This window comes from Chiloscyllium punctatum, chromosome 1 (assembly GCF_047496795.1).
Source record: "Chiloscyllium punctatum isolate Juve2018m chromosome 1, sChiPun1.3, whole genome shotgun sequence".
NCBI classification, from domain to species: Eukaryota; Metazoa; Chordata; class Chondrichthyes; order Orectolobiformes; family Hemiscylliidae; genus Chiloscyllium; species Chiloscyllium punctatum.
Window position 1 is genome coordinate 46,272,720 of NC_092739.1, and position 14,219 is coordinate 46,286,938.

Sequence of the window (14,219 nt, forward strand, 5' to 3'; positions counted from 1 at the left end):
GTTAACATTCGCGGTCGATGAACTCAGGGTTCGGATGAAAAGGTGCCGACCTGAAATGTTGACTTTGTTTCTACCACTTTACAATTTGAATTGTGACCAGCTGCCTCCATTTTTTTTAACAAAAGCGTCACTATTCTATGTTACGTAGTTATAAGTTTCAAAAACGTAACCCACTAAAAATGACTTCCGGCCGCAACAGACCATTACATGTATTAAGCATAAAGCCAGTGTTTCCCAAAAGCAGAAAACTGCACACTTACAGTGAATTAAGTTTCCAAATAATCTCAACCAACAAGATAAAACTAAAAAAAAGAAGCAATAGTGTAGACTTTTCAGTTATACAGTAGCGATAGGAATTTAACATTTGAAAGTAATTTGTGTCCACTATTTTGTTACAGCGGAACCTGCTGTCAAACTTCATTTTTTTTCCTTCAGTCAATTGATACATTGAAGTACGAATGAAGAACGAATGTTAGAGATAAGTTTAATATCTCAATCTCCGTCTTTATACAACACATCGGAGGATTTTAATTCAGAAATGGATTATATATTGAGGCAATGCTCTGCTCCATGTATTGGGAATCCGGTCATCGATGGAAAAGTTGGTTCCACCTATGGAATTAGCTGTTCCAACAAGCGGCGAAGGCACGCGAATTTTGATAAGTAGAATGACTTCTGGTGTTTTTGTGTTGACATTTCCAACATGCAAATCTTGACCACAATCTACTTCCACGCATTGTGAGAAGGAGAAAGGGCGGGAGTGGGAAACGTCATTTGGTACGGCATGTATTTGAAATTTCGGTGTGAAATTCGGTCTGAGTGTGAAAGGCATTCACTTTGCTTACTGTAAATCATGTCGACAAATTACGGCGCAGATTACTTTTAAAGGTTTGTTTTAAATGCGCCTCTTCAATCCTTATTCAATCCTCCACCCAGTGGTTTAGTATCCGACAGATCAGCAGATTGATTCACTGTATCTTATTTAAAGCTGACACGCATATGGCCGGGGTTTGCTGCCAGTTCATATGGAGTTTATGATTGTAGTGCTATCGTCGTTGAGAGGAAGAGAGTGGATTATTTTCTGCCGAATGAACCTGCAGCAGACTTTACAATGAAGCAGACTGTTCTACTTCCAGGTACCAGGTGAAATTACTCTGATGTTTTGGCTGACATCCCACTTTCAGCCCAGGCACTGCAGTCACTGGCGAGAAATGCGACCAACTCCAGATTCCAAGGGCAAGTGTGATGAGGGGATGACTGAATATCTGTCATAAAACCTAGACTAATGATCCAGGGACATGATCGGGTGAAATATTAGTTCACGCAAACCTCATTGCCTTCCAGAGTTAAGACCTGGTCCTCTTTGAACCTGAATATGGAGGGGGTTTAGTGAGTTAAAATCTCGCCCCAGGATTTGAAATCATGTCCTGACAACTGTGGAATTTTAATTAAGTTAAAATCTGGAATTTAAAAAGACTGGTCATAACTCCCCCATTCAAAAGTCAGGCTCACTAACGTCCTTTTACCGAGTCTAACCTCCGCACCCACAGTGTGATTGTCTCCAAAAGGGTTTAATAAGTAACTCAGTTCAAGACTATGTGGAATAGGCAACAAAGGCGAGTCTTGTGGCGTAATTATCGTGACCCCAGTCTGAGACATGGAGGCGCGGGTTTGAGTTCAATCTACTTCAGAGATACGTCACATCATTTGAGAACAGGTTAATTAGATCTATTAGGTAAAGGCCGATATCAGCCTGGAAGTGAACACTGAGAATCTGTCTCTGAACTTCGTGAGCATTAATTCTCCCCTTTTGGTTTCTATATTATTATCCACAAAACATGAATATATTTCAAAGTGGCTGTAACCTAAAGGTGAAGGCAATATTATAAATTGAAAATTGTTACGGACTAGAAATGGATTCAACAAAAAATGAGTGGAGTGGGGCTATGTTTCTATTTGAACAGTATCTTAAAATTTGGCCTTTGCTTCCTTGAATTTATGAATGGATACAAACTATTTCACACGGGCGGCACGGTGGCTCAGTAGTTAACACTGCTGCCTCAGAGGGACCCGGGTTCGATTCCACAACCTCGGGTAACTGTCTGTGTGGAGTTTGCACATTCTCCCTGTCATGCATGGGTTTCCTCCCACAGTCCAAAGATGTGCACGTTGGGGGATTGGCCATGCTAAATTGCCCACCATGTAGGTCATTAGTCAGGGGTAAATATAGATTGGGGAAATGGGTCTGGGTGGGTTGCTCGTCGGAGGGTCGGTGTGGACTTGTTGGGCTGAAGGGCTTGTTTCCACACTGTCGGGACTCTAATTCAATTTCCTTGCAAAGTGTTGGTGATTCCAAATTCAGGTTTATTTGAGATTCGTCCCATTCTAATTCAAGTTGGTTTGTCAACGACGAATATAAAATACTACAGGGGAAATAAAAGATGAGATACCCATGTTACAAACACTGTTTCTTTATTTCATAGCATACGGTCTAGTTTGTACAATATTATCCGAAAATTCGTAGTTTACAAAAAAAAAGACAGTATCCAGATCAAGAATGCATGGATACTCAATACAAATAAAAAAAAGTTCACCTTTACTGCCCTCCCGCGTGAATAAATAAACCTAACATAAAACTGAAGTACTGTGGGAATTAGTAGTAAATATATAAATGGCGCTCTCGGTCAGATGGTGTCCCCATCAAACGCTTGCCAGCGGTGCAGTGTCTGTAATTGTTTCAGTTGTGGGAAGTGCTTAATGCCACTAACAATAGCAGCGTTTGTACAATATCTTGTGAATGACATGATTCCAGTAAAATATTGCACTTGTTTGGGTTGGGGGGGGGAGGGGAGAGAATATTTTCTTCCAAAACTATATAAAAAAGAATTATACATATATTGAATTCCAACATCAAACGACATGGTCCCGGACTTTTTCTTTCCCGCGAAACACATGCCAAATCCGACTGATTTCACCGTCTCCATCCCCACCCACCCCCAACCCCCACGCCCATTCATTACACACAACCTTGTCTCTGTAGCAGTTCGGTGACATAACTAATGAAACAAACAGGACTAACATCGGGGAGCTGGGCTTTACAGCATTCTTGCGACAATGTAGAAAAATATAACTAGCTCTGAATAAAGATTGGTCTACTTGTCATATTGTACAGTTACTCGTCCTAAGGAAATCCACTTAAATTACTATTTCAGTATAACTTTGTACATTGTATATAATGGGATTATAGAAAAGAGAGACATTAATTTAATGCCAGTCGAATGTTCTGCCAACCAAGTCGAAGAATTTGCGGTTGGGTTCACTGAAGAAACCGTGTAACTTGTTGAGCACAGCGGAGTCCACTGGCGGGTGCGTTCTCCCTTTGGACTCGTGCAAGCACCTCTCCCTGCCGCCCTCCCGGAGGCAGTAAAATCCCTTCGTTTTGTTGAAGTAAAAATTGGACCTGTTAATCCGCGGCGAGAGTCTCAAGAATTTCTCCACTTTCTCCATTTCCGGGAAGGGGTCCCTGATCAACCGGTCGCCGTCCACAATGTGGATCTGGCTGAGCGGGAAGTACCTCAGCCAGTTTTGCATATGGATGTAGTACAGGCTGCGGTTGATCGCCTTGTAGTCGACATTGATGCGCCCCCCTCGGACCAGCAGCTCCTCCACTGACTGGAAGGGCTTGTGTTTTTGCATCCTGTTGAACAATACCTGGGTGTAGTCCGATATCACTCTCTCGGTTGGGTCCCGCAGTATGAGGAGAAGGCGAATAGTTTGGTTCATTTTGTAGATCCTTTCAGGCACTTTGTGCGAGGTGAAGTAGGCGGGTGTCTTTTCCACCGTGGTCTGGTGGGGGTACGAGATGGGCATTTGGCGGCTGTACCACCGCAGCCCCTTCTCGTAGTTCCCTTCCCAGTCGAAGAAGTGGATCTCAGTCTCGGCAGCTCTGACCTCCGGGTGAAGGTTCAGCATCTCCAGCAGAGCCCGCGTCCCCCCCTTCCTCACTCCGATGATGATGGTCTGAGGCAGCCGCTGAATGGTCCCGTTGGGGAAGACCGCCTCCCGGAAGAGCTCCCCGCTGCCCGCGCGGTCCTGCAGCAGGTACCGCAGGGCGGGAGGCGGCAGCACCCGGCTCAGGTCCAACGCCGGCCGGGACGGCACCGCCACCGGGTGCAGCAGGAACAGGAACAGGCCCAGAAATAAAGTGGCCATCATGGAAGACTTCAGTCTGGATTTATTAAACCAGCGGAGGGGGTACGGAGTAAACTCCACATGGACTCTTCGGAGTATGCTGAGATTTCTCTGGCACCGACACTCACTGAGGAGAGAATACATTAAAAAAAGTGTTTAAATGAGTCTCACCAACACTAGTCAGTACAAATCAAGGGCGCCTACAGCTTCTAGCCATATGGTCTAAACGCAGCTAATATTCTTTACAAAATATGTTCGTGCCCTTTAAAACGTATTGATTTACATTCTCCAGAAGCAGGTATCTAACTTCCACTGAGTCCACACTGCGTCCTTTAGCAATGAAGCAAAGGGAAACTCCTCAATATTATGACTTGCAAATACAACGCTTCTGAATGAAAGTAGAGATGCTGGAGATATACCAGGCATCGACTCGCTTCTGTCAAGGGAAACCTCAACATTGCGTGCAGGAGGAATACCCTTCCCCAGAACTGGGGACCGACCTGGTCCTTCTGGGTTCTGAGAGGTCCGCGAAGTGCTTCCACAGGCTCTCTCTCTCCTGTCGGGAGTGTGGACTTGCTTTGGCCAGCATTAATAATCCAAGAATTGCTTCCCGATTGAATTTAGTATCAGCACGTTTCCCGATTGTGTTCGTAGTGAACGTAAGAACGAATTCTACTCTACAATAAGGCCAGGGAGGGGTTCAGCAACAGCCAGTTTGATTTCGCTCTGAAGGTAGGTTAGGGAACACACATAAAAGACATCTTAAGGAAATGTCTTTTTTTTCTCTGGTTTGAATCGAATTAGTTCCTATTGAAAGAGGCAACGCTTAAAAAAAGATTAAAAACCGACAAGATTAAGTGTGATAATATTCCAGTATCCCCCTCATCCAAACTCCCAGAGCAAAGCGCCCACCAACAGATATTTTGTATGTGCGTTTGTTTCGCACTCGCGAGGTGGTCCCTTTCCTGCACTTGGTATTATTGCATTCGCGTTCATCGAGTTTATCTTTTTTTTAATACAGCGCGGTGAAGCAACACTGAGTGATGAATAAGCATTCGGAATTTCTGCAACCCAGATGAACACGGCGCTAGCCGCTGTCTCCTCCGCTTCTGGTCCGCTCGATCCCGGGGGTGGGTGGCGGTGGGGGATGATAGAGGTCAACCAACCTCTCCAGTGTCTCGCTGCTGCGCGTCTGTCTTGAGCTGAGCTGCAGTCAGGGCGAGCGATCCACTGTGAGTCCGCATCCCGAATGAAATCCAGGCTTTCTGAAGTCAGACAGCGGCCGTGCTGGCAATGAGGGACTCCAGAGCGGACAGGGCGTGTGCTGACGCTGAGATGTCGGCTTTGCTGGGGGGGGGGGGGGGGGGTGTGTGGGGAGGGGGGGGGGGGGGGGGGAACAGACTGAGGGGGTCGGGCGATGGCGTGTTTACATCAGGTGCAATCCAAGTGCCTCTGGTACACAAGAGTCAGAGAGCGTCTTGCCATTGGATGAGCGGCGGCGGGGTGGGAAGGCTGACTGGCAGGAACACACCTCCCTCACAGGGCATTTGTTAGAAAGGTACATTTTAGAGCATCCACAACTACCGTCAGAAAGGGGGCAAAACACTTCCATTGCACCGTGTCCTTTCCCAATGACAGGAGAATCTTCAGGATAGAATTTCAATAAAGTTGACGGTGCCCCACTCCCCCCGTTTGCTTTGTGTCCACTTGAATGGATGGATGGCAGGGGATTCGATCTCAAAACAATACAGTCCAAGTGAGTCTCTCCCCAGACCAGCCATTCAGTAATCTCAAGGAACAGCCCTGGAAAGGCATTACAGTTTAGAATAAGATGTTATTGCGTGTTGCTTATGGCCGAGTATAGACCATCGCCGTCTCATTGATCTCTCTGGCGTTGTCGGGAACAGGCTAAAACTGACGCTCGGTTCCCCCCTCAAGCGGTTTCAATCGGGAGAGTTCTGATGGACGCGGAAGAAAATGCGATTGGCCAGCCCCTCTCAGTCTCCCTAATAGTCACGAGTTAACAATAACATTAACCCCAGTATCTGGGGAACGGTCACTCAAAGGGCGAGGAGACTGGCTCTGCTTGCTGGGACAGTACCGAGGCGTTAAGGAGTCACAGAGAAAGTTCAAAGGGAAGCCTTTCCACAGGGAACGGCGAAGGTTCAGCTGCTATTATCGAGTAAACTCAAGCTTGCTGATAATCGTGTAACACATAAATCGCCTCAGAGTTAAGATTCGGCAAAAATTCCTCTTTCAACACTTCTGTATTTACCGCAAAGTGAACCTGTACCAATGCACCGAGTGAGTCCGGAAACGAGCCACACTGCAGAATCGAACGATACGACTCGAAAAATGTAGAAATTATATTCGAAACTTCCGCCAGGCGTCATACACAGACACCTTGCAAACTCCCAAAGGGTCCCTGGCGACACGCCAACTTTACTTTCCTCCCGAACCCATTTGTGGGAGATTTCCAAGGCTTTCAGTCTCGATCACTGCACATCACTTCCATACCCTGTAGATCTCGCCCGTGGTTTAACATTAACCCAGTAACACTACTTCAGATTTGAAAAGGTTAACAAGAACCGACTAAAGCTTGCAACCAAACAAATGGCATTTCATGTTCGGTTTTAAAGTTTTTGTTTTGGGCTATTTAAAAGCAGCGCCCAAAGTCCGAAGTGATCATTTCTCTTTATCAAAACAAAACATATTGTTAAAGGAGCAGCACCTACACTTTGCACAGCCAGATAAATCACAGAATCGAAGCAATCCGGCACCATCTGCTGTTTCCTTTTCTATTGAGGTCAAAATATTCAACACCTTGAAACAAAACCCACCAATGATAGAGAGAAAAAAATAAACACACACAAACACACACTTAAGAGAAGGTGTACAATTGGGTTCCAACATTACCTGTGACACAAGTCTGCTTCACAAGCCACGGTTCAGCAACGAGTCTCGCATAGCAGCGAGCGGTAACTCCTTCCCTTCTCAGGGCTGCTATACCCCGTCAGCTTAATTCGCTTTGCTGTGAAATTCAAATCGACTGTTGACTATTTCTCTCTCTCTCTCTCTCTCTCTCTGCCTTTGGAGGCTGGGGCTGCGCGATCAGCTACTCACAACACACAAACACAGCCGGAAGATCGACTGGAACCGCTTGCTGTGAAGACAGTCCGGGATCTGGTCTCAGCCGTGAGACTGACAGCAGCGTTTGGGCTCTCTCATTGGCGAAGCCTGGGTTAAAGCCGCCTGCCCGCCCACCGCCCAGCCACCTCATTCTCACTCACACTCGGCCGCTCCTTGCTGCTTGCGCCGAGTGACTTCCTTCGAAACGCACGGGAGTTCCGTTTCCCAGCGGAACGACCCGATGCCTGGGAATGCGGAATCGGGTGGCGGATCTTCAAAAGGGATTGCTAATCCACCGGAGACTTCCCGTAGCCCCGAATCGGTGTGGCTGAACGCGGGCGACAGCTCAGAGAAACAGACCTGCACAGCGGCTACACTCAGTCGCAGCGCTATTGACATTATCAGGATGTAACTTTTTATCCTTTTTTGTTCAGGAGGGAGTGTGATTGCATTGTTCTGGCTTTTCCCTCAGGAGACTGAGAGGAGAGTTTCGCGGGGGGGTTGCGGATCCGTCCCTACCTATTCAGATATCCGCTTTTCTCTCGTACATCCCGATCACGGGGTCCGTCCCAAAGCAGAGCAGTATACTCTCAGTTAGAGGTCACAGGGACCGGGGGTCAGCAACAGATTTCGGGCTGTTTCTCAACCTCCTGAGTGCGGGTATGCAGAGGGCCGTCAGAAAGGCAAAGCCAGCGATCGAGGCTTCCTGTTCTGAACGAGCCACAAAGCGAACTGCCCGCATTTAATCAGCCTGTCAGCTTCTCTACACGTGATGCTTCTCTGACCAAGGGATAAAGCGGTTTCAATCCCACATCCCGGCAAAAGTGGAACCCGAGCCCTTGGCCTAACACCCAGAGTCAGAAACTTAACCAGATCCCAGGCAGTGCGAACGCCCCTTCCACCCCACCTCGCAAAATTACCTCATCAGTTAGACCTGGGGCTCTGCCCAAAAGCTAACTCCGAGGAGGTCGGAGTGCAGGTTGAAAAGGCGCTACAGCGACCTGTTTAAACCACGGGGACTTTATGAAGTGGCCGCGGTCTTTTTGTTTAAAGTGAGTGGAAACAGATGCTCCTGCCCATTGAATCCCGCATTAAAACACTAGGTACAAGTGGTCTGCATGGGAACATGACGACGCCGGGCTTCTTCCTGACGGACAGAGCCTGCCTTTGCAGCAAGGTGCCGCATTTGTTCTAGTTTCGGTTTAAACCTCACATTGGAACAGGAAGAGGAGCAGTGCATGAGCGTGGGGCTCCAGTATGGGGCTGCTCTGTTAAATCAATAAGGTCATGGCTGATTGTTTACTTTAAACTCCACCCACCGCTTTACCCTCCTCGATCTCGACCCCTGAACTATCTATGATCTCAGTCTCAGCCATGAATACACTCAGCGACTGAGTGCTCACACATACACGACGTTTTGAATTCCATATATTCATAAGCCTTTCAGTGAAAGAATTTCTCGTCCGTTCTAAATAGCGGAGCTGCCATTCATTCTGTAACCCCAGTTCTAGACGTACTGACCCTGACAAACATCCTCCCAGCTTCCATCCTCTCAAAGTCCCTTAAGAATTTTATAACCTCAAAGAGCGGACAGCTCTTTCAATCCAGGAAACAGGTTAAGTGAACTATTGTTGAACTTCTAGGGAAGTATCTGTTTCCTTGGGTAAGCTGAGCTGCTGGTCAGAAACTTGTTCTACGTTATAATGGGAAGCAATAATACTGTAATGTTTGTAACTGCAAATGTAAGAGGAAAAAGCTTAAAAGTTACTTTGAGGATTAATCATTATGTAGCAATGTTATTGTGGAACGTTGATGTGTGATGGGCTGATTTAATGTTGTGTTTCAGGTTGTGCTGTGGTCACCAACTCCCACATAATGGCCCCTGCATTCAGCAGAAACATGAAATTAAACTTGTTAGAGTGTCAAGATACTCACCAGTAAGTCACAATTTAAAATGGACTGCTGCTCTGTGAGGTCGCTGCATAAGCCAGCAATACCAGCAGGGTATTAAAGCAACATACAAGCAACTAGAAACACAGCATGATGTTTACATCACGTAAATCATCAGGATGAAATGACTCACCATTTAATCTATGGAACTTGCACAGCAGTGGTTAAGAATTCCAGTCCCACTATTGTAAGTTGTGTATCTGAGTTCAATATATTTGACAATTTGTAGCTTGGTTCTGGAAAATGACCATACTGCCAAATTGGGAAAAAAAAACTGTTTCACTGATCTTCCTCTTTCTGGAGTGGGACACTGCCTCCTGCCCCCTAACACACCTGAGTCTGTTACTCACGGCAACTAAGAAATTGAGACAATGACTGCTTTGCCAATATTGCATTAAATACAATATGAAGTGTAAAAATATTCCTGAAATGAAATGACAGCCCTGAAATCCTTACAGGACATGCACCTGTAAATGATCATCAAAGTGTCCACTTTGGGTATTTTCGTCAAGCACTTTGTTGAATGAATTAACATAATATCACTTCATCGCTGGAGTTGAGTTTTAATGCAGCTCACACTAGTCTGATGAAAACCTCTTCTGCCCATTGGTTGTAAGTAGAACATTGTAACTGAAGTTATGCATTTGTGGAATGAATTTTTGATAGTTTTAACTTGGTTTCTAATGGATATCATTTCATGGTTAAATAGTGCCAATCCTTTGCTACAAACTGACTGCATTAACAATGGTGTTTGTCCAAAGTCATAAGAATGACAGGTGTGTAAAATGAAAAAGTTCTCACTGGTGCAGTGGAGGCTGCTGCTTTGAGATTTGTTTTGAGACAGATTTAGGGAAAATTTATGCTGAAGTCTACGTGTAACAAAAGCACAAACCTGCATATCAAAAATACTTTGCTGTTTTGTTGAATGTTACACAATGAGAATCTCTCTATTTTAGACATATGCAACAGTTGACCTTAAGTTGAACAGACTAAGGGTCAAAAGTCAAAGCATGCTCTGTCTTCTGGTACTGAAGGCTGACTTAGAGGAGCATAATGTTACCAAATGGTTTGCACCAATTTAGACTGAATTACAATAAAATTAATTTTTCAAATTCCAAATGCAATCATTTAACTTAGGTGTCACCAGGTACCTTTTGAATGGAACATCCCCAGCAGCTAATATTAGCAATTAAAATTGCCATTTGTTGGTGTGAGGAATGGAGCAGTTACCCCTCAACAGAAACTGGTCACAGTTAATTTTAACAGTGAAAGGAAAATACTGCTGCATATCAAGGCTGTACTAAATCAAAATAATATCCTTGAACGTGAGCACAAACATCATCCAAATGTACAAACAAGGAATCATGTATGCACTTGATCCTTCAAACCTGCTTCATCTTTCAATGAGATCATGTCTGATTTGATTTTAACCTCAACTCGACATTCCTCTGCATCTCCGATACTCTTTCATCTCCTTGATATCGAGAATCTTATCTACCTCTGCCATAAAAATATTTGAACATTCAGCATCCACTTGGAGGAAGAGGCATTCAATGATTCACAAACATCCAAGCAAAAATGAAACACTGAAATACAGAAAATTTTGTTTTAACTGGCACCTCATCAACCAGCACTCTTGATGAACCAGAAAACAGAATTCAAATACCAGGATGTCCAAGTGTAACAGTGATCATAGAGTCATAGAGATGTACAGCATGGAAACAGACCCTTCGGTCCAACCCGTCCATGCCAACCAGATATCCCAACCCAATCTAGTCCCACCTGCCAGAACCCGGCCCATATCCCACCAAACCCTTCCTATTCATATACCCATCCAAATACGTCTTAAATGTTACAATCGTACTAGCCTCCACCACATCCTCTGGCAGCTCATTCCATACACGTACCACCCTCTGTGTGAAAAAGTTGCCCCTTAGGTCTCTTTTATATCTTTCCCCTCTCACCCTAAACTTATGCCCTCTAGTTCTGGACTCCCTGACCCCAGGGAAAAGACTTTGTCTATTTATCCTATCCATGCCCCTCATAATTTTGTAAACCTCTATAAGGTCACCCCTCAGCCTCTGACGCTCAAGAGAAAACAACCCCAGCCTGTTCAGCCTCTCCCTGTAGCTCAGATCCTCCAACCCTGGCAACATCCTTGTAAATCTTTTCTGAACCCTTTCAAGTTTCACAACATCTTTCCGATAGGAAGAAGACCAGAATTGCATGCAATATTCTAACAGTGGCCTAACCAATGTCCTGTACAGCCACAACATGATCTCCCAACTCCTGTACTCAATACTCTGACCAATAAAGGAAAGCATACCAATAGCCTTCACTATCCTATCTACCTGCGACTCCACTTTCATGTGTGTATACCTACTGCATTATGTTTCTATTACTTACTATGTTTTTGCATTGACTTCAGGAAGCATGTTAATGCTTTTACATAGATTTTTGGAGGGATGTTGGTGTGTGCCGAAGTTTCACTCAGTCAGGGTTCATTGCGGTTATGTACACTTCTTAATCATCTGGAATATTTGATCAATGACACACTCCTGGTCCTATAGGTGCCAGTTACTAAAAGTAATGACATAGAATCTGATCTAGGTTGGTGGGGTGTCAAATGTGTGTTTTCTTTGTGGTTAAGATGACAATAAATTGTTAGCATGGATTTTATGCTTTAAGGTGCCATTGGCAAGATTCATATTTTGTATTCACTCCTATCTCTTGTCCTTGGGTGCTCCACCCTAACTGTTATTTCTCAGTTAGGGACTGTGCATTATAATATTATTATAGAATCGTAGAATTGTACAGAAGAGGCCTGTCAGCCCATTGAGTTTGTACTAGCAAAACTAAATCTGTACGAATCCCACTTTTCAGCACTAAGCCTTGCATGTTATGACATTTCAAGTGCTCATCCAAGTACTTTTTAAAGGCCTTGAAATTTCCCAGCTCAATTACCCTCCCAGGCAGTGCATTGAAGATTCTCTCAGTGAAAAAGGTTTTCCTCAAATTCCTTCTAAATCTCCTTTTTTTTTAGATTAGATTAGATTACTTACAGTGTGGAAACAGGCCCTTCGGCCCAACAAGTCCACACCGCCCCGCCGAAGCGTAACCCACCCATACCCCTACATCTACATCTACACCTTACCTAACACTACGGGCAATTTAGCATGGCCAATTCACCTGACCTGCACATCTTTGGACTGTGGGAGGAAACCCACGCAGACACGGGGAGAACGTGCAAACTCCACACAGTCAGTCGCCTGAGGCGGGAATTGAACCCGGGTCTCCGGCGCTGTGAGGCAGCAGTGCTAACCACTGTGCCACCGTGCTGTCCACCTTAAAAGTGTGTCCCTTTGTTATTGATCCTTCCACTAAGAGGAACAGCTGCTGTCTATCCACCCTGTCCATGCCCCTCTTAAAAGTATACACCTTTGTCATGTCTCCCTTCAACCTCTCTGTTCCAAAGAAAGCAACCCAAGCTTGTCCAGTCCACTCCATAGCTAAATCACTCCATCCCAGGCAACATCCTGGTTAATCTCTTTCGCATCCTGTCCAGTCAATCACATCCTTCCTGTAGTGCATGACCAGATTGCTCACTGTACTCCAGCTGTGATCTAACCAAAGTTCTGTATAACTCGAACATGACCTTCTTGCTCTTTTAATTTATGCCTTGACTGATAAAAACAAGCATTCCGTATGCCTTCTTAACGACCAAATTAACCTGCCTTGCCACCTTCAGGGATTTGTGGACAAGTGCCACAAGATCCCCGTGTTCCTCTGAGCTTCGTCATGTCCTGACATTTATTGAGTCCTCCCTTTTCTTCTTACTCCAACACTATGATATCTATGAGACTGTTACTAGGATCAATCCTTTAGTTATAATCTGAATGTGATGACAGGTAGATACCCATTGCAATGTAACCTTGCCTTAGGATTCTGCTTCCACTGCCTTTTGAGGAAGAGAATTCAAAAGACTCACAACTGCCAATGATAAAAAAAAGATTCTCCTTATCTCTGTCATAAATAGTATGTTTAAACACAAACAAATTAGCTCTGGATTGCTCCTGATGTGGAACCACATTTACCCTCTCATGATCCCTTGGTATCTCACATGTTTCAGTCAAGTTACCTCATACTCATTTAAACTCCAGTGAATAAAAGCATGGACTGTTCAACTTTTTGTCATTGGACGATCTACCGTATGTTTGGCCACTAATGAATTACCTATTATGAGAAAAAAATGATTGCATGGTGAAGATTTCTGCCTGTAAATTCAGTCATCAGTTTCCTTCCAGAATCATTGTGTAACAACAACTACTAGCATGCAATCCACAGAACGCCTCCACCTGTGATATAGAACAGATGGTGGAGTGCTGTAGAGCACCACAAAGTGAGAAGCAGAAAACAGGAGTTCATGTTTGTGAGTCTTCACATGAGGAGTTCTCAGTTTCTGCTGCATCATGACGCAAGGCACTGAGCAGCTAGGAAGGGGAATTGAGAGGCAAAACAGCAGGCTTATTCTTGTTCACCTCGAAGTAAGCCAGCAGGAGCACTGGTCTTGGAATAGCTCTGCTGTCAGTCCTCGGAGCACAAAAATAGTACCTCTTAGGGAGCAACAAAAACTTGCATTTTGATAGTGCCTTTAATATGGTAAATTGACTTATGGTGCTTTATCTGGGTGGTATGAAACAAATATTTTACACTGAGCCATGTAAGGAGATGTGAGGACAAATGACCAAAATGTTCGCCAAAGAGGGAGGTTGCAAACAGCATCTTAATGGAAGAAGGAGGACAGGAGAAATACAAAGGTTTTAAGGAGAGAATTCCAGAAATCAAGGCCTTAGCGGTTGAGCTGGGGTGGACAATAAACCTGCTGGACTACATTCTGGTGTAGTGTGGGTTTTAGCAGCTGTAGGCAGAGCAACCAGTGGCAGAGTAAA

The 14,219-nt window shown here is 44.9% G+C and overlaps 1 protein-coding gene across 4 annotated transcripts; it reads right to left on the reverse strand.

Annotated features, from left to right (window-relative positions):
• Positions 1 to 2,455: 2,455 nt before the first annotated feature.
• On the reverse strand, positions 2,456 to 8,583 carry LOC140460429 (heparan sulfate glucosamine 3-O-sulfotransferase 1-like). Of its 4 annotated transcripts, none has more exons than XM_072554996.1 (2): positions 8,241 to 8,583; positions 2,456 to 4,318 (listed from the first exon to the last, which is right to left on the reverse strand). In XM_072554996.1, the coding sequence occupies exons 1-2, from the start codon at positions 8,243 to 8,245 to the stop codon at positions 3,265 to 3,267; spliced, it is 1,059 nt and encodes a 352-aa protein (XP_072411097.1). In that variant the 5' UTR covers positions 8,246 to 8,583; the 3' UTR covers positions 2,456 to 3,264. The 4 variants fall into 4 exon arrangements, with proteins under 4 accessions (XP_072411097.1, XP_072411167.1, XP_072411294.1 ...); XM_072555066.1 differs by lacking the exon at positions 8,241 to 8,583 and adding an exon at positions 7,108 to 8,229; XM_072555193.1 differs by lacking the exon at positions 8,241 to 8,583 and adding an exon at positions 6,467 to 6,793.
• Positions 8,584 to 14,219: the final 5,636 nt, after the last annotated feature.